General features: G+C 38.2%; 1 protein-coding gene and 1 pseudogene across 2 annotated transcripts; one reads left to right on the top strand and one right to left on the bottom strand.

The window, feature by feature from the left end:
* Nucleotides 1-8,949: 8,949 nt before the first annotated feature.
* LOC149836758 (ras-related protein RABA1f) lies at nt 8,950-17,886 on the bottom strand. The gene is made up of 2 exons (XM_090005568.1): nt 17,441-17,886; nt 8,950-9,675 (listed from the first exon to the last, which is right to left on the bottom strand). The coding sequence occupies exons 1-2, from the start codon at nt 17,656-17,658 to the stop codon at nt 9,243-9,245; spliced, it is 651 nt and encodes a 216-aa protein (XP_089861694.1). The 5' UTR covers nt 17,659-17,886; the 3' UTR covers nt 8,950-9,242.
* Nucleotides 17,887-18,341: 455 nt separating this feature from the next.
* Nucleotides 18,342-21,912, top strand: LOC149836757 (RNA exonuclease 4-like; annotated as a pseudogene). Its single transcript, XR_016432054.1, has 9 exons — nt 18,342-18,471; nt 18,665-18,749; nt 18,895-18,973; nt 19,308-19,392; nt 20,614-20,722; nt 20,836-20,924; nt 21,010-21,074; nt 21,156-21,237; nt 21,516-21,912. The product of XR_016432054.1 is annotated as an RNA exonuclease 4-like (transcript).
* Nucleotides 21,913-23,217: the final 1,305 nt, after the last annotated feature.

Below are 23,217 nucleotides of genomic sequence, written 5' to 3'. Positions count from 1 at the left end.
TTACATGGCGTTGATTTGATTGGTGACTAATATTATTTATGACTAGGGGTGTCAACGGGTCGGGTTTGGTTTGGGCCCAGGTAAAACCAGACTCAGATCTGACTTGAGATGCTGGTACCGGGTACGGACCCGGGTCTGATAGGACCTACCATAAGAGAAACCATGCATACCCGGAGCCTATAAGGCTTACATGAACCAAACCCGAACTATACCCGGTAAAATAAATTTTTATCCTTTTCACATTGAAAAATAGCGGATCCTTGTCAGAACTTGGGTCGGTTCCGGGTCTTGTATGAAATTTCACAAACCATACCCAGGTCTATATATTAATCAGGCCTTCTTATTTATCATCAAACCCTAACCCATTTGGGTTTGGTATGGGTCGGGTCCGGGTCAAACCTGACCCATTGATACCCCTACTTATGACAATGTTGATGATTGGACCTGTCAACTGTCATATGCAAAACGGACCACATTCAAGCTGTATCATGGTTGATAAAAATGCTGAGCACTATCGAATTTGTATCTGAATCCCAATTCGATGAACTAGAGTTGAATGTGGATCCAAATTTTATGCGGTAATAATGGATACATTTCTATAAAAGTTCAAAACATGGGGTTTTACAAGTAAAAAAAGCACAAACTTATTGGATTTTGTCTTAATCAAAACACAGATCCAACAAAAAATGCCAACTTTATTGTTTCCCCCAAAGAAACCAATCATACAAACTCAAAGACAATCTGAATACATATTCACATTCTGTCTTAGGATCCATATGCCAAAATAGTGTGTCGAATTTGCATCTGATTGAGCCAGTGTTATCAAAATCAAATCGAATCAGGTTTCACCATTTTCGGTTTGATTGGGAGGCTGATTCAAGCTCAATCGGTGTGTGTATGAGAGAGAGAGAGAGAGAGAGAGAGCACCCTCTACAGTTGTACATGCAGTCTATAGTAGAAGACACTATTTCTTTCACTTTTTATAAATGTAATCTTATAGATGTGATCTACATAGTTTCTTTAGTATAAAATTGGTTTTGAATAGTGTTTTTACATGTTGGTTAGTTTTTCAAGGGTTTCAAAAATCAATGGACTAAAATATACCAAAATTTCATGACTAAAAAAAAAAACCTTTTTTTGCATCTAAAAAAATGAAGCAAAGTGCTAACAAATAAATTAATAAACTATGCTGAACACATCTATGAGGTCAAATTGTATGGATATGACTTGCACCTACGAATTTCCCAACTAGGTTGTATATATAATAGATAGTGGCATAAATAAATATATATATTCTGATTTTTTTGAATTAAAAACCACTTGTTCAAATTGGCTTCGATTGGATTCAGACTGGTTGAGGCTTTTCTAGAAAATGGATTTGATTCATAAGCCGATTCTGACAACATTTGATTGAACTCAAAAAGAATTTGCTTTCCAAAAAGCCGGATGGTCAGAAAAAATCACAATAAGGAATCTGCTATAACCTCATGAGTGGCAGCACGAGTCACGGGACCTTTTTCTTCCAACGTGCTTCGTCATACAATCTTTTATTTATTTATTTTTAAAGGGACCTCCACCAGTAATTATTCAACGTACCATTGGGTTTTGAACCTGCAACGTCCCACCACAATGAGACCTCCTACCAACCACGCTGAGCCCCCCATTGCTTAGTCATGTAATTTTCTTCCTCTTTAAGTCCTGACTTTTGTGTACATTGCAACAAGAAGACTATGGCATGACATTCTAGAAACAATCCACTCGTTTTCTTCCCTTCCCTGTTGGTATAGCCCCAAAAGTCTGAAAGGAAGAGATGATAAGGCCCTTTGGATATGATACTCGTTACAAAAATGAAACAACCAAGGGATTGTTAGACTACTAGGTGTTTCTTCCCATTGCTTAAAATCAACATCTTCAAGTTTACCAAAAGCAATATATCACTAATCTCTTTTCGCTATAGCATTTGCTATCGTCTTGGGTAAGACACCCCTTAGTTGAAACTTATAGAGGGAGGTTGTTTAAACCAAATCCAAGCCATGGATGTATTCAGCATGATCAAAATAGTAACAATCAACTCTTGATCTGTAGTTTTTTGACATAAAAGTAAGAATTTGGTACATTGTAGGCCGTTGATTTTTCAACCCCCATAAAATTTCACCTTTTTGAGATTTGAGGCCACTGCCTTGGGCCTCAAATGAATATATATATATATATATAAACACTTATATTTCACATGCTGAGGGCCTCCAATGAAAAAAAAAAACATGAAGAAATATGGGTCTCCAATATGCATAGGGCCTCAACTTCTCTTGACCCACCCCTGATAACAAGATCCAAACAGCAATTTTTATTAACCCAAACATGTCAGATGTGAAAAAAACATTAGAAGTCTTAAAATATTACAGTTTTTTTTTTTTGGTGAAAGGCAAGCTGGGGTTAGGCATACCCCACCAGTTATTATTCAACGTACCACTGGGGTTTGAACCTGCAAAGTCCCACCACAAGGGACCTGCACTGACAGATCCTACCAACCACGCAGAGCCCGCTTATGAAAAAAAAAAATATTACAGTTTTTTTTTTTACTAAGAGGTTCCTTACCGACGAGAGCAGCAAATACGAACCCTCTCTTTTCTGTCCATATAACCAGTTGACCCATAAAACTCAGAATGTTGTGGCTCAAAAAACAAGATCATACCCCAGAGCATAGTGACAAATATCGTGAGAAATTGCCTGAAAGTTTAAAACGGCAATTTCTTGCAAGATTTTAAAAATATCAAGAGATTTATGAAAAAACATAAATACCGTGATTTAAACACAATATTTATGTTTTAAACAGCTATTTATCATGAAAAAATCATGTATTTTTTAAAATAATTTTTATTAATATTTTCTTATAAAAAATATTTATTTATATATTTATTTATTGCCAAGATTTTGCCAAAAAATGCAAGATTTATGATTTTTTTTTTATTTCTCTCGAGTTTTTGAAAAACAAGATTTTGCCGTTTTTAACGTTTGTCACTATGCCTCAGAGTCAGAGTCACGCCACTACTTCTTTTTCATCTTTGGCTGTATGCAAAAAATAAATAAATATCACATGAGAATATGACATGGTCACCAGTCATTATCATGATCCATGAACCCAGATATCATACCTGACCATACTCCTATGACAGAAAGAGACATGCATGCATTAACATGTAGATCACATCTAGAGAGTCAGATGTGCAAAAAAACTAAAAAATATATATATTACATTTTTCAACTAGGGGGTTCCTTACCCAGAAATGTAGCAAACATTACTCTGTCATGGATTAATGCCTATAAAATTAGACAATAGTTGGGCTTAAGACATAAGTTCTTAATCCCACGAGGGCGCTCCATAGGAGAGCCTATTGAATGTCACCAAGTTGTTGGGATGTCGGGAGTTCAAAACCCACTGGTGTGCATCCTTTGCTCAGAAAAAGAAGCTGATTCTCTGATGGACGGGGAACTGGGTTGTTCCAATGAACTGGATGAATGAAGCTTTCTTTTGCTGATTATCCAAAATAACAAGTAAGTTCTTGAGTCATCCGCTGCCGTGTATAAAACCATAATCAATTATTCTTTCCTAAGATCTTCATTTTCTTGTTAGTTGTAATAACTGAGGACCCTGTGGACTTGATTTTCAGATTCTACTCTAGACGCCTTATTACTATTCTAACAGTCATATATTAGATATATAATTGGATTCTTATGGTATAAGGCATTGGGTAAAATCTAGACTAGCAGAAAAGATGCCAATTCAGAATGCAGCAACTTTGATTTTTGGTGCTTTGAGGAATCCTTACTCCAGGAAAGTCCTATGATTGACTCTCTGTTGTTTGTTTCATAGTTTTCCCACCGTTGCCTTATGGGCATAGTTTTCTCATCGTCGCCTTCATGTCACCATTTGGTATCATCACTTGTTTGAATTATACTCTCTCGCTTTGACCAGCTTTTGTTTTGTTTCCTCTTTCAAGGATCATGATAGGTAGGGTTTCTTCGCACCCTTGTGAAATTTGGATCTAGCATCGAATGGGAAAGTGACATATAAATGAGATTTTCACCAATCGATCACGACTTTCAAGGTTTCATTCCCACGGGAGTCACCCCTTGCGTTATGCTGAAGCAAGGCGACTTCCTAGGGGTGACGGGTGCACCACAGTTTTATACCGCCAAGACAGCGACCATAAGTACAGCAGGCATAGTGGTGGGACCTTAGATTTAGGATCCATATTCGAAGGCAAATGACCTTGATCGAGGCCTCTCAAATCCCTTAGTGCTAAAGATATATTGATGTAGTAGAGTTATATTTCTATTTCTTTCGGGATCTAGTTTGTAGCGCCGCTTGTGAAGTGTGTGCTTGTGTTTTAGTTTTCACTAAACACTAAACTATTACAAGGTAGGAAGGGGTTTCGTCCAGCCCATGGCTAGGTTACAAGCTTCTCAAAACAAAGTAAAGATGAACACTTCTCACACACTCTCTACAATAGGGATGGCAGTGGACCGGGGGAAAGTGGGGCCCCACCCCGCCTCGCCCTGTTTGGACCGGGGATGAAGGGTATGAAACGGGGATGGAGGCGGGGACAAAGGTTAAAATCCATCCCCGTTCGGGGATGGACTTACACTTTTCCCCACCCCGCCCCATCCCCGCCACGATCCCGACCCACCTCGCCCCATCCCCAGTCCTTCTAAAGGATGGCAATAGACTACGGGGGAAATGGGCCCCGCCTTGCCTCATCCCCGTTTGAACCGGGGATGGAGGTCATGAAACGGGGATGAAGGCAGGGGTGGAGGTTAAAATCCATCCCCGTGCGGGGATGGAGGTGGGGATGAAGGTTCTAATCTTGAAACGGGGTGGGAGTGGAGACCCTGTCCCCCGCCCCCGCCCCGGTCCATTGCCATCCCTACTCTACAAGGAAGGTTGATGCCTTTTTTAGCTTCACTCAACCTTACACAAAATTCTGCCACACAACTGGCAGATCACAAGAGACTCAGCTGAGGGAGGTTCATAGTCTCATTAGACTGTGCGAGATGACTGTAGGTGAACATGTTGCGGCAGTGGCAGAATGCGGTCTTTTTCTCGTGCCGGGCGCACTCAACAGAGGTGTGGCTAGCGGGTGTGTTGCAGAAAACGACGCAGATGAGGTGAAGCACTAAGGAGCGATGCAGGCGCGGTGCGGCTGATATTGCACGAGGTTGTGCGGCATAAGAGCACGTTGTTGGTGTGGTGCATTGGAAGTGCGTGTTACAGAAGGCACGCGTTGCAGGACTGGCGCACTGTTGCAGGACTGCATAGCCATTTGAGAAATCTAGTAATGACAAACTCGCGCACCTTGAATCTTCTCTCAAGTATGTACGGTCGTCATTTCTCAATTGCTAATACTATAGCAAGCATTTTCATGTCATAGGCATTCATGGTATTTATTTTCTTTGGTATAGCCTTACTCATAAATGCTATAGGATGCTCATTTTGTAGGAGAATTGTCCCAATTTCATAGTCACTTGAGTCAGTTTCAATTATAAACTCATTTGAGAAATCTGATAATGACAAAACTGGAGCACTAGCCATGGCTTCTTTAAGTAATATGAATGTTTGGTTGACTTTTTCATTCCATTCGAAAGCATTCTTTTTCAGCAACTATGTAAGGGGTGCGGCAATGGTTTCATATCCTTTGATGAACCTTCTATAATGCCCTGTTAATCCGAGAAAACCTCTCAACATTTTAACAGTATTTGGCGCGGGCCATTCTATCATATTTTTTATTTTATCGGGATCCGGCAACACCCCATCCTTTGAAACAATTTGCCCAAGGTACATGACTTGGGGTAACCCAAACATTTTAGCATACAAAGTGTTCTCCTTAAGGACCCTTAATGTATCTTTGACGTGTAGTAAATGTTCTTCCCAACTTCTACTATAGATGAGGATATCATAAAAAAATCAAAATATATTTTCTCAACAATGGTCTGAAGATATCATCCATTGTTCTTTAAAATGTTGCTGGAGCATTCGTAAAACCAAAAGGCATAACAAAAAACTCATATTGTCCATCATGAGTTAGAAAAGTGGTCTTATATATGTCATTCTCGGCGATCCTTATTTGGTGATATCCCGCCTTCAAATCTAACTTGGAGAAATGTTTAGCTCCATGTAATTCATCAAGTAACTCTTCAATAATCAGTATTGGATGTTTATCCTTAACCGTGATATTGTTAAGTGCTCGATAATCAGTGAAAAACCTCTAAGTGTTATCTTTTTTTTTACTAACAACACTGGAGAAAAAAATGGGCAGGAACTTGGCCTAATAATTCCACTCTCAAGCATTTCTTTCACCATCCACTTTTTGGGTGACTGCATAACAATATGGTTGAACGCTTATAGGCTTGGAATTTTCATGCAACACAATATGATGATCTTGGGTTCTTGGTGGTGGCAATTCCTTAGGTTCTTGGAACACCATATAGAACTCCTCCAACACTAGAGCCAAATCTCTTGTAATGTTTGTTTGGTTTTCATTCATTTCAATTTTTTTAACCAAACATAATACAACACTCTTGGTTGATCTCAATATTTGAAGTACTTCTTTATTTTCAACATATTTTAAATTACTTGCTTTGAGAATGCCACATTCATTCCCTTTATTATAACTAATCTTCATGTTTTCGAAATCCCATGAAACTTTTCCCAATTGCTTAAGCCATGTGATTCCTAATACCACATCCATTCCTTGAATAGGGAGTAAATAAAGATCTACCAAGAATTTGGATTTGTTGAACATGAGTGGAGCATCTTGGCAAACTTGAGTTATAAACTTTCACCATTGCCAATGAAAACTTGGAACATTGTATGTTCTTTGATTTGACAACCCACTTTCAAAGTCATTTTTTCTTCAATAAAACTATGTTGCCCCGGTATCTACTAACACTTGAACCTTATGGCCATTAAGCTTGCCTTCAAGCTTCATCGAGTTTGGACTTACATTTCTTAATAGTGCATGGTATCCTTCACTTACTTCTAGTGTTTTCTCTTTGGATTCATCACTCTCCTCTTCCTCTTGGATTTGGAGAATTTTTAAACTTTTATATTTGTGGATTGGATTCCACAATTCACCGCATCGAAAATACTCCACTTTTTTTCTTTTTTCATTGAGTTGTGCTTGGGTCACAAACTCAGTTTTAGGCTTTGTCAAGACTCCTTTTTTACCTTCCTCTCTTGGACTCGATTTGATATATTTGAAATTATCTTTTCCCTTCCATTTATGAATTGAAGTACTTAGCCTCATTTTTTCTTTAAAAATCTTTGCTACTTTGTACGCCTCTAGAGTTGTATGCACATTTGATGCGAGTACTTCTATCCTTAGCTCATCTTTTAATCCTCCTACATACGAGCCGAACAAGGTCTCTTGATTCATTGGTGGAAGCATCGAACACACCTCTTTGAACTTACTTTGATACTCATCTAGTGTTCCCCTTTGTTTAGGTTGTTTAAGGGTTACACTATAGTTCACCATCAATGTAGGGCCAAATCTCTCTATGATTGCTTGTTGGAAGGTTTGTCAATCTAGCTTCTCATACATGATCTCATACCAAGAGTACCATCTCAATGCGTTCTTCTCTAATCTTGATATGACTTCATGAACCTTTCGGTCATTAGGAGTTTGATGGCGTGCAAAATAGTGAATGGCTTTAAACAACCATTCTCTAAGGTTTTCTCCCTTAAAAGTAGGTAGCTCTACCATTATCTTTGCTTTTTGAACATAATTCCAAGGCGGAATCTCATTATCGCTTTCATCACCTCTAAACTTTATTTCATGTTCATGCATTGGAGTCACTTGTTCATTTCCTCTCACCATGGCATTGACATTTTGAGTGAGTTGAAGCATGAGCAATTCAAGCTTCTCCATACGTGAACTTGATTCCTCATCCCTTTGAGTGAGTTTTCTCATAAACTCGGTTTGAGTTTCAACATAGAATGTTCTAGTCAATTCTTCACCCCCAAAATAAGAGCTAAAACCTTCATCTATTATATGACCTTCATTAGCTTTGATACAACTTGGTGGGACCTTAGATTTAGGATCCATATTCGAAGGCAAAAGACCTTGATCGAGGTCTCTCAAATCCTTTAGCGCAGAAGATTGATGTAGTAGAGCTATATTTCTATGCTCTTCTTTCTTTCAGGATCTCGTTTGTGGCGCCACTTGTGAAGTGTATGCTTGTGTTTGAGTCTTCACTAAACACTACACTATTACAAGGTAGGAAGGGGTTTCGTCTAGCCCGTGGCTAGGTTACAAGCTTTACAAGAAACGTTTCCTGAATAAAAATTGCTTTTATGATAGGGCCCAATTTTTCATCAAAGCAATTTTTATTCAGGAAACGTTTCTTGTTGTACTACCAAAATACAACTATATCACACCTCATGAACAAATACGTAACCCACAAGGGCTCTTCGCACCTGGCTAGGTGGGTCAGCTTAAGAATTTCAGAAAGAGGTCAAAAGTTCAACACCCAAAAATGCACATCCTTTGCGGAAAGACCTAAGCCAAATGGAAAACTATCCTGTGGACAGGAGAATACTCATGGAGTTTTACACTGCAGACACCGATTTAGGTAAACGGTCAACGTAATACCTGTCGGCAGTGGGAACCAGGATCAGGTGTCATCACATGGCACACCTTTGAGTTGCCGCTGCACCTGGTGCCTTTCATCTTTGGCTGACAGTCTGTCAGTTGTGTGGCCCAAAAGCAGATGGAAGGCAGCCAGGTGCAAGGCACACTCAAAGTGTGCCATGTGAAGGCACCTGATCCTAGCTCCCATAGTAGTGGTTACTCCACACTAAATAAGAAGAAATAATAAAAAAACTGTAAATTTGTATGGTTATGTTTCACTTCAGGTACCCTTACAAGCCCTAGGCAACTAAAGGCCAGAAAGTAGAAAAGCCCATCCATAGGATCTTAGACAATTACAAATCGTATTATCAAAACATTACCACACTAAAATGTTCACTACAGAAAAAGTCAAGCTGAACCAAAGAGAATACAAGCACCCTTAAGTTGGCCCAAAGAGAATACAAGCACCAAGGGTGCACCCAAGAAAGAATGAGGCAAGATGATGGTTTAAAATCCATGGACAAACTACAACCCAATTATCAAGTCAACTAGCACAGCAAATAAGCACAAACAAAGACTGGTTAACATCACTAGCTACATTCTCAGGGCCAGCCCCTATGCAGAGCAACATCCAACTTTCTTCACGGCGGATACATCATCTTTGTTGCCCACATTGATGGTCTGTCCCTTGGGCAAGGCAGCCGGGTCGTCGCCGATATCAAGAGCTTTTCTGCTTACGACACGGTATATCTGGGTGAGCACTTCTGTAAAAGAATTCTCCACGTTCATGGATTCTAAAGCAGACGTCTCCATGAAAAATGTGTTCTCCCGTTCAGCAAACGCTTTTGCGTCCTCTGTAGAAACAGCCCGCAGGTGACGAAGGTCTGCCTTGTTTCCCACAAGCATGATCACTATATTGGCATCTGTGTGATCCCTGAGCTCTTTTAACCATCTCTCCACATTCTCAAATGTTACATGGCGGGTCACATCATAAACAAGCAGTGCACCAACAGCCCCTCGATAATATGCACTGGTAATTGCACGGTATCTTTTCAAAGGAAAAAAAAGAGGGGAGATAACTTAATGATCACATAGAATTGTACAACTCTTACAAAGATCTCTTTTGAAAATAGCTCTCAACTTGCAACTAGAATTCAAGTCTGAAATGCCAAAAAGTAGTGATAAACTTCTTAGCAGCAGAGATTTAAATAACTAGAATTTGCATTAACATAACATCAAATAAATTCATCATCACTAAATACCAATGTATCACAAAATTATCATGTTTCCGGACTTGCTTTGTCCACACCAACTTCTTGATGGGCTGGACAACTCACGTCAGTCATGGATAAAATCGCTTGTATGAAAACAATGACCGATTGCTGGCTCCCTGAATTCTAGTGGATAAGCAAAATTATGCATGAATATTCAATTACGATAAGCATGATAGAAAAAAACAGAAAAGATAAAAGTGAAATTTCAACCCTAGTAGGATTTCAAATCAAAAAATACAAAACTGCAGCTTGTGGAGCACTTCTACTACTAGAATAGGCTTTAGATCTAATGGGAAGGATAAGCCCATAAATCAACAACCAAACATGGTAGTGGATCAAAATCTGGAAAAAGAAAAAAGGGTTTACAAGCTAAAAGGCAATCAACTCTGAAACTAAAGCACTCGAGCAATCACCAACACTTTTCAAATACTTTTCCATTAGAAAAGAGAGACATAAGTGAAGGGAGAAAATTGGGAATGAGAAGCAATCCAGAAAACTCTAGGAGCAACAAGATGGGAAATACAAGGTTCAACAACTGAAGGGGGTGGATGCACCTCAAACACTTGGTTTACTAGCATGAGCACTGACACAGAAACAATGTTGTGAAAAGCGTCGAGGCGTAGCGAGTCGCTCCACCAAAATCTGAGGCGAGGCGCAAGCCTCGAGGCGTAAAGCGTAAGTCTCAAAGTTTTTTTTTTAAACTTAAAAAAATTATAAAAATATCTAAAATTATAAATAAATAAAAAATTCTTTATTGATGAAGCAACAACCAACAAGAAATAAAAAATCTCAAATAAATACTGAAAAAATATGAGATTAACATGTAAAAATAACATTAATGCAACAAGATCTATGTAAGTATCTAAGAAATAAAACATGAACATTCATTAAATAAAAAATTAACATTAACAACGAAATGCATATTAGCATTAACAATATCTTGTCAGCATTAACAACCAAATGTTAATATATATATATATATATAGGGTTGTGACTGCATGTAATTGCATGACTTGATTTTGCCACTAAAAGGGTTTAACGTCACATTCTAGAAGAGATTATTGCTCCTACGAAATTTAATACATAGAACAAGTTGACACGGTGATATTAATTTTCTGTGAAACGAAGCAACTAATCTCAATGACTTCATTAACGTGGTTGCTTTGAGTGTCTATTAGACTGCAAATTGGTGAACCTGCTATTGAGGGTGTCAATGGATTGGGTATGACCCGATCCTGACACATATTGGATCTTATAGGGCCAGGGTTTGGTTGCAAAGAAGGATTTTGATTAATTATTCAAGTTGGACCCATGAGGTCTGATTATTATATGGGTTGGGTATGGTTTATAAAATTTTATACCAAACCAGGTCTGACCGGAGTTTCGGTTAAAATTCTCAAATTTTCAATGTAAAATAATTAAAAATATTATTTTGCCAGGTATGGTCTGGGTCTAGTTTATGTAATTTTTATAGGATCTGGGTATAATTTTTCTTATAAAAATCCAGTTAAACCCGAATCTTGATCTGATACCCACATTACTTAGTCGGATTCAGGTTTGGACCCACTCATTTTAACATAGGTCCAACTGATGAGTTATGGAGCCTGATTCAGAGTTTTTGCCCTTGCAGTAAGGGGGGTCCGGGGGCTCCCCCGGTGTGGGTCCCGGTGTCTTATGGATCAGACCTGATTTGTTTAGGTTTAGGGTTGTCGCCCTTGCCTTGTATAAATTATTTCTCTCTTGTATCTGTCGAGAAAGAGCAATAAAGTTTTTCCTCTGGGCAGCCGTGATTTTTTACTCCCTCTCGGATTTAAGGGTAGGTTTTTCCAAGTAAATCTGTGAGTTCTTGCTGTGTTTTGTTTTCTTCGGTTGTTTCTTGCTCGCGGTTTTCGTAGCACCAACCCATTGACACCCCTACCTGGCACTGCCTGTGCATTTATCATGCCCTTTTTTTTATATTTACACATAAAAACCACCCCTAGGATCAGAGACCTGGCCGTGTTGGCTTTGCCACACGTACTTACGGTCAACAGGCTTGAACATGGTAGTAAATGCCCCTTTTACTAGCAGCTTTGTTAAAACTGCGTAAAAAAAACTAGTTTTTTGTCAAACGAGGGCTTTGACCCTCATTTGACTAAAAAAGTCAATGCGTGTACGCCTCAACTTGAGGAACGCCTTGCCTCGAGGCGTGCACCTCAAGGCGTATGAGGCACACGCCTCGGGGCTGTTGCCCTTTGTACATGCGCCTCAAGGCATAAAGCCCCTCGCCTTGAGGCGAGGCGCATTTTTTGTGCCTTGAGGCGCATTTTTAATAACACTGCACAGAAATTAAAGAAAATGGCAAAAAAGAAAAACAAATTGAATTTTTTGACTTCCAAGAGAAGTTGGTCAACTTCATCCAAGACAAAGAAAGAGCACCTTCTGAAATGGGTCATGGTTTTACATAAATATTGATTGACTAACTAAATACTAAAGGCAATCAAGTTCACCAGAGAAATTCCACATTTGTGAAAGTCAGGCATGCTTACCTTCCATTATCATCAATAACAAAGGATTTCATACTTCCAATATAGGTAGTAAGGACGTAAAACATAGAAACATTCTGCCTGGAAAAAGGCCTCCTATCAAGGTACCAGGATTGCAAGGCTAGCTGACAAAGAATTACAAGCTAATAGCTTCTCATCCACTTGCAAACTTCAAGTTCAAATCGCAACTTATTAGTGACCAAAAAGGTTGACACTGTTTTCATGTTCTTTATACCCATCAATGGAATAAGGACATTATGACAGGCAAAAATAATCTCATACCAAGATAGTTATAACATTTCTCTTTACAAACCCCTCAACCCACCCTCCCCCCTCCTTTATTTTCCATGCACCCCTCTGCACCTTCCATGAAGCATCTCTATCTCATCTTAGGGTAAGAGCTATTTCACCCATTTCTTCAAAATTACACTTGGTATCACCCACAACAAGCATACTACAACTACAAAGAAGACCAGCCTAAAATTTGTTTTGGCATCACACCAACTTTTTTCTTCTAGAAAATAGCAACATACATACTTCACAATCATAACTTAATTCCTATGTCACCTGGGTATGGGTGCGGGTACGGGTACCGAGGGTATGACACGGCAATTCCAAAAAATGTGGGTACAGGGACATGGCTATATATATATTCAAAATAAACTGAATATAATCTAAATATATATGCTATATCTAAAATATATATTATATACTTAAAATATAAAGTTATAAACTGAAAATATAATTATAAATTAAATACAAACTTGTATGAATGGAGGGTTGACGCGTATCAACACGGGTACCGAGGGCAAAATGGAGTGTCCAGGTACCATAGCTTAATTCCTTATGCCCATACTCTTCATAGCTTATTGACCACTACAGCTAGGTAAAGTCACAAGTCACATACTTGTGACATGCACAATCTTTTCCATAGGTGCAAGGAAGCACTGCACCTTTTTATAAATGACTGGCCTTTACACTATAGGGATGAAACACGTATATTGATTAACTAGAGATAATGGTAAAACCCTGTCTTCACACAATTAATAGAGATGATGGCAAAACCCTGTCTTGACAAGAAAAGGATCAAGTTCAAGATTTTATTAGTAGCAAATCAAGGGTTGTATTGGGTTCGAATATTAAGGAACCAACCATCCACTCATTCGCAAGGATTGAAAATCGAGAAAAATGAAGAGCTCAAAAATTGGGTCATCTTTAAAAGTGATGTCTCCAACAAGAAAGGTCAAAACTTGAAAATTCCTGCTTGGCTGATCGTTGTTGTAAGCTGTAATGCATTACTCTGAAACATGTAAGGCCTCCACCAAATTCCCAAAGACTCTCTACCCAATACAAAGCCAATGATTCTCCCACAGTAAATCATGACTACACAGAACATCTAAAGTATTCATTTAAAAGATATGCTACAGTTAAAACTTAAAAGACCTGCCCCTCTTAAAGTTTAAACATCAAAGACCTCAAGGTAGAAAAAATTGAAGCTTATGGTGAATCACATAGAACTAGGGGTGTCAACCGGTCAGAACCCCACTAAAATGGGTGGGTCCAAACCCGGATCCGACTAAGTGATGTGGGTATTGGATCCGGATTCAGGTTTGACAGGATTTTCATAAGAAAATTCATACCCGGATCCGATAAGAATGACATAAACCAGACTTGGTCCATACCCGGTAAAATAATATTTTTTAAGTTTTTTACATTAAAAATTTGCAGATCTTAATCGAAACTCGAGTCGGACCTGGATTTGGTTTAAAATTTCATAAACCATACCCCACCCATTTAATAATCGGATCTCATGGGTCTGACCCGGATAATTAATCGGACCCGCTTATTTGTAACCAAACCCAGACCTTATAGGATCCGGTACGGATCAGGATCGGGTCATACCCGATTCGTTGACAACCCTACATAGAACACATCTTCAACCACCAGACTGTCCATCGCACTATCTAGAATTTCACATGGGCTAGATGTGGACAAACACATAATCAGTGAAGTTAAAAAGTTATCAATGGCAATCTTATCATGGGCTATTAAAGACAGGATGACTATTTGGCCAAAAAGGTAAAAGGCAACTCAAGCTTATGAAGAAAATATCCCTAATCCTTAAAAATGTGTAAAGTCTACAGAAAGAGACAGCTATCATAGACCCATGAACAGGAATACTATTTCACCCACCAAAGTGTACTTTATCAATTTGATGTAACTTTCTTCTTTCAATCTACTTGTAGTTTCTCTATAGTACAAAAATATTTGGTCCTTGCTTCTTGGTTCCAACTCCATCATATAATTGATGCTTATAGATCCTCAGTCAAATGGAGAAGTTATAGACAGATGGCAGTTTGTAAGGCATCATCCAAATTGACGAATGAAAGAGTGTTGCTCTATCAGCGTATGCCCAAAACCATTCTCCTAATGTTTAGATATCAAATGAGAAAAACACCATAGATATGCTTCCAGAAATTAAGTAATTGCCACAGTTTATCTATCAATTTGTTTGTTGACAAGCTAGATTTCCTTCTAGAAGTTTTCTGTGAAGGTCATATTCATGTCACTAATGGCAAGGATTCCATGTGACTTTAAAGAATCATCAGACTCTCTGCAAGTTACTTAGAGTGAAACCACAGTAATTTTTTTTTACAGCATTGAGATTGAGAAACACAAATTCCACATCTTAATGCAGAAATGAGCAGCAAACAACACAGCCAAGATTCTTGATCACCACAAAGTTGAGAAACCTAAGATGCAGAATACAAGAATATTGTACCATAGTTACCATGAAGTTTCTCAGAACCTTGGAAGCTTGCTTGCCAAGAAGCATGCATTGGAAGCATGAAACTACATGATTCCATTATGCTTTTTAAAGCTTTATGAAAATCCCCCTTCTAGAGAATGAGAAGTTTGCTTACTCCAACATAAAAATCAAGCTTCCTTGATATTGAAAATGTGTGTTTTTTCTAGAGGAATTGTATTTTCCTTTTTAAAAATGTTGTCTCTTTGTAAAACCTAAATACATGACGAATATTTTTTAGCACTAAAAAAAACTACATAATCCATTTAAGGAAAAAAAATTAACTATTCTTTTCATGCTACTTCGTTTGTCTCTTCATACTTGCTTCCTCCGATGCTTCCTAAATGTTTCACACTTACATGCATTCCAACATGTTACTTCGTGCATCATTTCTCGTGTCTACTTTAGCAAAGTCATGGCTATAAATTTTTTTCTTTAAGTGCAACTTAATAGCACCATCCAGTGTTGTAAAAATTTGACCCAAATTTTCAACGCTTAAAATGGAGTGAGGCCCAATGGGTTAGGTCTCTCTCTCTCTCTCTCTCTCTCTCTCTCTCTCTCTCTCTCTCTCTCTCTCTCTCTCTCTCTCTCTCTCTCTCTCTTTCTCTCTCTTCTTTCTTCTTTTTCTTCTTCCATTCTTCTTCTTCTTCTTCCAGTCTTCTTCTTCTTCTTCTTCTTCTTCTTCTTCTTCTTAATGACTGGGTTTTTTTGCATTTAATCGACTGTGTATATAAAAATTGTATATGTCAAATTGATTGTTAAGTTTGTTTAAGCTTCAATTTTTTTTACAATTAATTGCCTGGGTTTAGTTTGTTTAAGCTTCAATTTGATTCTTCTTCTTCAGTTTGTTTATATAAAAATTGTATATGTCAAATTGTTACTTTCAGTTTGTGTGATTATTTGCAAATATGCTGTGGCTGTGTATGTACAATTCATTGACTGTTAGATCATGGAAATTTAAAATAATTTTTTGATAAATAAGAAACAAGTTTAAGCTCTTTTGTTTGTGAGATTAAGTATAGATATGGATTCTTATGCATGATTTTAGTAGTTTAGTAAACTAAAATTTTCAAGCAAGCATGCATGAAAAATTAGCTTGATGTTTGTTTAGAACTTTAGATGAATTTTGTGTGTAGGATGGAGAAATTTGTCATAGAATTTACTCTTTACGTGCCTTAGTAAAAGTTACAATTTGTTGTATTTGCACATTAAAATTGAACTTGTTGTGTGTATTATTTCTTAGATATTTAGATAGATCAATTTGTTGCATTAATGTTATTTTTACATGTTATTCTCATAATTTTCTGTATTTCTTTGAGATTTTCTTATTGGATGTTGCTTCATCAATAAAGAATTTTTTATTTATTTGTATTTTTAGATTTTTTTTTAAGTCTTTTTAAGTTTTCAAAAATGTATTTTTGAGGCTTACGCCTTGCTTCATAATTTGGTGGAGCGCTGTGCTACGCCTCAAGGCTTCTCACAACATTGGCTCCATCTCAATCCACTTATCAAAAACAATGGCATAATCCACAAAAAAACTTAATTACAAACTTGCAATAAGGGACGGTCGATTATTTTGGTCTATTCAATGTAATGTATCACATTTGCCCACACATCATAAAGGATAACACACGTCTTTCAATCTATCAAACTCTTGTATTCAACCAAGCCTATGGTTATCTGCTCAAAATAGCTCTACTACTACCAGACCTAATCTCCAGGTCTCGCAAGAGTGATTCTTCGCCAAAGACATTTGTCATCCATTTAAATCCTGGATCCAGTGTCATATCATGAATAAAAGAATTAATCATCGTCATAGACAATACTTAATCAAACTTCACAATTTTCTCAACTTCAATCCTCCGCCATTAAAAAAAAAGAAAAGAAAAGAAAAAAGCATTCTTCAATCATCTACGGAAGAGATAGAAATCAAAGAAACTGAAACATTAGGCGATAACTCCATATTATTCATAACCAACCCAATGAAAAAACAGCAGAAACCAAAGGAAAAGATGTGAAAATCAAGTAGATCCACAAATTGCATCACGATCTGAAAGGAAAACCCGCATGCACCAATCAATACTCCAGAAATGCAATCGTTTGAAGATCTAGCCCTCAAAAAACACCAAAAGTCACGCTCCCAAACAAGCAAACCAAGAGCAACAAAGAAACGAAGAAGAAATCGGAGATTCCGCTCAGATCGCTCACCGTTCTTGGCCGGCGGTGTCCCAAATCTGCGCCTTGACGACCTTATCGTCGACGCGGACGCTCCGCGTCGCGAACTCGACGCCGATCGTCGATTTCGACTCGAGGCTGAACTCGTTCCTAGTGAATCTGGAGAGGAGGTTCGATTTCCCTACGCCGGAGTCACCGATCAGGACCACCTTGAACAAGTAATCGTAGTCGTCGTCCGCTCTGTACGCCATCTCCCTTTCTCTTCTTCCCCCTCCTTCCGCTCGATCCGCGGATAAAGGAGAAATGTTGAAAAGAAAATTGAATCGAATCTCCCTCCTTTCTTTCCTTCTATCCTGAGATTGTAATTAATTAGTTAATTAACCAAGAAACTAAGGAGGAAGAAGAAGAGGAAGCAAAGAATGGGTTTTTGGTTCTCTTCTCGCTGTCGAAGGGACAGCGATCCAAAGTTTCGCTCTCTCTTTCGGTGACCAAACCGACCCTTTTATTTGTTCTTCTCCTGACTTGTGAGCTGTCAAACAGGGTTGGGAACACAGTGGACAAAAAGTTTAAAACGGAAAAATAACGTACGATAAATTGCAGTAAGAAACTGAATTTTTCTTTTGTTTTTCTTGCATATTTATCGGGAAAATAAACAAATTGAAACCTAGAAAATTTTGAAAACAAAAAATAGAAAGACATTAAAATAACGCTTCTTCTACGGATATAATCTTATAGATGAGGTGAATATAAAAAAAAAACAAAAAGTTTGCCATTTGAAAAATTGTTAATGGACTTGGATTCGAATCGGGTCCTAGTGGAGTCCGCCAAGCATGCCCTTTTGTTGAAACATCCATGGAGGGGAAAAAGGCAGCAGAGAGAAACACCAGCATCCAGCAGCGGCGCCACCACCACCACCAATAGCAAAAGCGCCTCTCAGAGGAACACACCACATGGGTGGCGCTGGCGATGACGTTGGGAATGGAAGAAGCGTCGCTCAAACCAAAGCCAAAGCAAAACCACCACCACCCGCCTCCCTTAATCCCAACTGGGCACAGCTACAAGCGGTTAACCCTCTCTCTCTCTCTCTCTCTCTCTCTCTCTCTCTCTCTCTCTCTCTCTCTCTCTCTCTCTCTCTCTTACACACACACACACACACACACACACACACACACACACACACACATTGTTTTGATTCTCTTTAGTACGTTATGTGGAAGGGTGAATTGAACTGTGTGTGTATGATCTTTGCTGCTTCAGAGACTCAAAATCAGAAGGCACAAACCAACCGCTCATTCCATTCATTCCTCGTCCTCCAATATAACCCAAGAAAACGCTCTCCTAGGTAACAATGGACTGCAAACACGACCCCCCACCTCTCTTCTTTCTTTATTCCGTATTTTTTTCTCTTTTAGTCGATTTCGCAGATAGTAGACTTTAAGACGTTCTAATTTGCCAATTTTTTGTTTTGGGGGAAACTGCTTTCGTAGGTAAACGTAAAGAAAGATCAGATGAGGAAGCCTCGTTATCATCAGCGACTGTCCTAACCCCCAAGAATTCCGATTGCAGGTTGACCCCCGTATTTTGGGAACATTGAATTTCTTAACGATGATAATCCGTGAAACTTCTTTTGCCAATTACATCTTGTTGCTCTTTATTGATTTTTTGAAGTTGGATTCTACTTCTGTGCATTATTTTATATGCAATCTTTCCTTTTGAGATTCCACGGCTGAAGCTATACCTCTTGCAAAGTATTTTTCTACAGAATGAGGACTTTCCCATGTCAAGATATCAAATATTCATGTTTGGAGTATAACTGGCATTCTAGTTTTCACCACATTCTGTTTGAATATGAGGATACAATTGTTTGAAACACCTTAACTTGCTTTGTGTTGTGCTTTAGTTTGACAGAAGTGTTTGCTATGGATTGTGAGATGGTTGGTGTCGGTTCCCAAGGAAACAAGAGTGCTCTCGGAAGGGTCACACTGGTATTCACTTCTATCTTTGATCTGATTGGCTTGTCCCTTTTCTTCTCTTTTAACTTTGGCTTGGTATTCATATATCCCATGGGAATTCAATGGTACTATTGAAGCTTGCATTTTCTTGACAATGTGAATGCCATGTTTCTTGGAGATTTAATTACATCTCTTTTCTCTTATGATCAAGTGACCGTTGTAAACTATTGTCTGATGTTTGTGTAACCTCATCAGCATTTGTGACAACTACAATTGGTTGAGAGTATTCTTTTAGATTCTCTCCCTCGTGTATTCATTTACTCAAGGATTTCACCTTGGGTCTTCTTATCCAATGATGGTCATGGCAGAAGCGGGAGGATCTAAATTGAAACAAGAAAGTATGTCAAAAAGTTTGGGCTTGTTTGTTGCAAGGGACATCCCTTTCCTATGAGGGGAACATTCTTCAAAAATCTCCCACCATCAAGTGAGAAAGTGCCTCCCCAAAGGGCCAAAGGGGGTAGGTGCAAAGCCGTTTTCGCAGGAAACCTAGTGTTTCCTAGGAAATTGGTGGGGTGCATCATTTGGGTGTTTGTTTCACCCATGGTGGGAAAAGGTCCATTTTCATATTAACATGGGTCTTCCCCACCATTTTGAGTGAAACAAGTGGGCCCTTGTAGATAAGCGATTTCTTCATCTTGGATCTTCTCTGCATAGGAAGGTGTTTTCTCCTCTCCATGGAACCTATCGATTTTAATAGAGGGGTGCATAGAAATATTACATCTACTTGAAATGATAGATATGTATAAAGACCAACTTATATAAACCATTGGATGCGAAAGTGATTGATTGGTTGGATTTGTTAATAAGGATATTCAACAAGATCATTCTTTCATTTTGCTCCTGTATTGAGTTTTGGCTCTATAACTTAAGTCTCATCTCTTTGTAGTTTCTTCTTCTTCTTCTTTATTTTATTTTTATCCTTAGCATGCATGTTCTAAATAATTTGTATTAGTGGAGCTTTACCCTATCCCAAGCATGAATAAAGGAGGAGGGTGGCATTTGGTGGCAATTAAAACTCCCATGAAATGAGTTATGATTTTGCACACAAATACATACACACATAAATGTGTGTGTGTGTATAGAGAGAGAGAGAGTTTTGTTTAAGAAAGATCATGATAGCTTTCTTGTGTCTAGTTTTAGCTGGTTAACTTTGTAGTCTAAATGATGAACATTAGTGCTTTGGCTCTTCTACAGGTGAACAGCTGGGGTAACATTTTATATAATGAGTATGTCCGTCCATTGGAACATGTTGTTGATTTCCGTTCAGAAATAAGTGGAATTTGACCCCATAACCTTAAAAAAGGTCGGTTTGCTTTATTTTTAAACCTTCTTTCTTATACCATGTCATATTTGTGCTATGGACCACAATACTGTGGATTTCTTCACCAATATGGATCGGAAAATGTGCCATTTCAGCAAAGGATTTCCAAACTGTACAAAAGGATGTGGCTGCATTAATTAAAGACAGGATCCTTGTTGGCCATGCTTTGCATCATGACCTTAAGGTAGAAGCATTTGATTTTCAGTCTATGAAGGAATTTTTACCAGTTGCTCTTAAGTTCAGACTATTGCTTATTTTATGTGCAATAGGCCTTGCTATTAAGTCATCCTAAAAAAGACACAAGAGATACTTCTCATTATTTGCCTTTTAAAAGGTAAGGGTTGTATATTCATTTGATTCTCAAGTTTTCTTTAAACTCTTATCTTGACATTGCTGGCTATCTGGCTACATTCAGCAAGGAAGGGAAGACGAGAGCACTTCGTGATCTTGCATTTGAACATCTTGGAGTAGAAATTCAGCAAAAACAACATTGCCCTGTGAGTTATCTTCTATTACGAGTGACTGATGTGGCTTAGTTTGTTAGTTGGGTCCTTAAAGATGCAGCATGTTGTAAGAATGTTTTTGTTATTGTTATTTGAAATTCTCCTTTTGAATATCCATTCCGGATCTGTCTTTGTTTCTTCCGAAGCTCCCTTTTTTGTTGTTATCAACATGCTTAGGAAACTTTTTCCTTATCCTTGTGTTTACCATGGAATTGCTTTTGTTTTTGTTGTAAATAACTGATATTCTGATCGAGTAATACACTAATTTTCAGATTGAGGACGCCAGGGCTGCTCTGCTTGTGTACCAGAAGCATGGGAAGGAGTGGGAAAAGCATGTCAAGGAGCAATGGAGATTTAAAAAGAAGCAAAAGAAGTGTAAAACTGCCAAAAAATAGACTGAGAAAGGTTAGACAGCCTTTATATTCAACAAGATGAATTGGATGATAATGCAAATCTTGAGCATTTAAAGGACAGGCAGTGAAAACTTGGTGAACATAATGATTAACTGTCCTGTAGTCATTTCTCCTGTTGAAAATGCCTGCCAAGTAACTCATAGGAAGAAACTGGATAACTGAGAAGCTCTTTATTTCGGTATATTGCTGGCTTGAAACACATTACTCTGTTTTGCTTGGATTATTTGTATGATCAAAGGGCTTTGTTTGTTGTTGGGGGTTCTCTGACTGATTCCCCTAATTCATCAAAGAATGACCGCTATCAATGTGTTCGTTTGCACTAATTCTTGATTCTTAGATGATGATTGAACACAACCTTGCCACTGAGCATGTTACTCTTCATTCACAGGCAATCTTTTTGGTTAAAATAGATGGACTTAGTTGAAGATTTATGCAAGCTGAACACGGCTAACAGAGACTTTGAGATCTAATTGGATCCTTTGTCAGGAATGCTGCAAACTTTGATCAAAAGTTTTGTTTGCCGTTTCTGCATAGAATGATGTTAGGGTGGCAAACAGTAAGACCTAACAAATGAAGCCTGCATTTTGTTCTAGTACTTGCATGGAAACCAGTATCCTTTATGAAATGGCAGAAAAACGATGCACATATTTCGGGGGAAGATGTCATCATCGCTTTATGACAGCACACTGTTGCATGGATTATTTTCACAACTCAACAACTTGGCCTCTAATTCTTGTTCCTTGCAGAAACTACAAGACCTTCGATGCTTATTTCTAGGGATGTCAATGAATCGGATTTTATCCAATGTCCAACCGAATTCAATTCTGTTTAGTTGCATTTGGTAAGCCAAAACCCTATCCGATTGAAATTGGATGTGGACATGGTTTTGATTTTTTGCTACTGAATCCGACAGATATCCAAGTTGGACGAATATCCAAATCCATTTAACTGTAAAAAAAGGTATGAGCTTTTCACCATTCAAATTTGAATATGAATTCAAACCCATTTAGCCAACATCTGATTAGTAGAATATGGTATTGGCTACATCCTATCCGAATTCAAGCCGTTTACATCCTTATTTCTATTTGAGGGACCTGGTAGATAGCGATCTTAACTATAATGAGGTGCAGTTCCCCCGTTATAGCATTCAATTCATGGACGTGAACAGGTTGGATGCGTTTAGGATGTTGCCTAATTGGAGTCGTCAGATTCAGATTCAGTGGGAAATGCTAATACTGAATCTGGATCCAGCTAGCTTAAATAGCTAATTTCATTTGCTTTTACATGTAACCGGGTTCAGATATCTGTCAAATTCAAATTGAAGTTCGGGTTTGGATTCAGATTTGGCTGTAAAACGGTATCGGATATGAATCTGTTAATTGGATGATATTTAATGCAGACGGTGCAAATCCAAGCCAGTGACGTCCTTATCTATCCATGGATACTGGTTTACTGACCTTTGACCCTTATATAAACTGACCTTATAGACTAATTTGCTTTCAGTTTGAGCTTACTGATTTTATTTCCTTTTCATAATCCAATATAAAGAACATTGACGGTG

This window comes from Nuphar pumila, chromosome 5 (assembly GCF_984573655.1).
Source record: "Nuphar pumila chromosome 5, dmNupPumi1.hap1.1, whole genome shotgun sequence".
Lineage (NCBI taxonomy): Eukaryota > Viridiplantae > Streptophyta > Magnoliopsida > Nymphaeales > Nymphaeaceae > Nuphar > Nuphar pumila.
This window is presented reverse-complemented; position numbering and strand designations above follow the sequence as displayed.

Excerpts from the sequence above, each read along its gene's own strand:
- LOC149836758 (XM_090005568.1), bottom strand. The coding sequence starts at position 17,658 with ATGGCGTACAGAGCGGACGACGACTACGATTACTTGTTCAAGGTGGTC. Across the intron at positions 9,676-17,440 it reads GACACCGCCGGCCAAGAACG|ATACCGTGCAATTACCAGTG; the intron begins GTGAGCGATCTG and ends TCCTTTGAAAAG.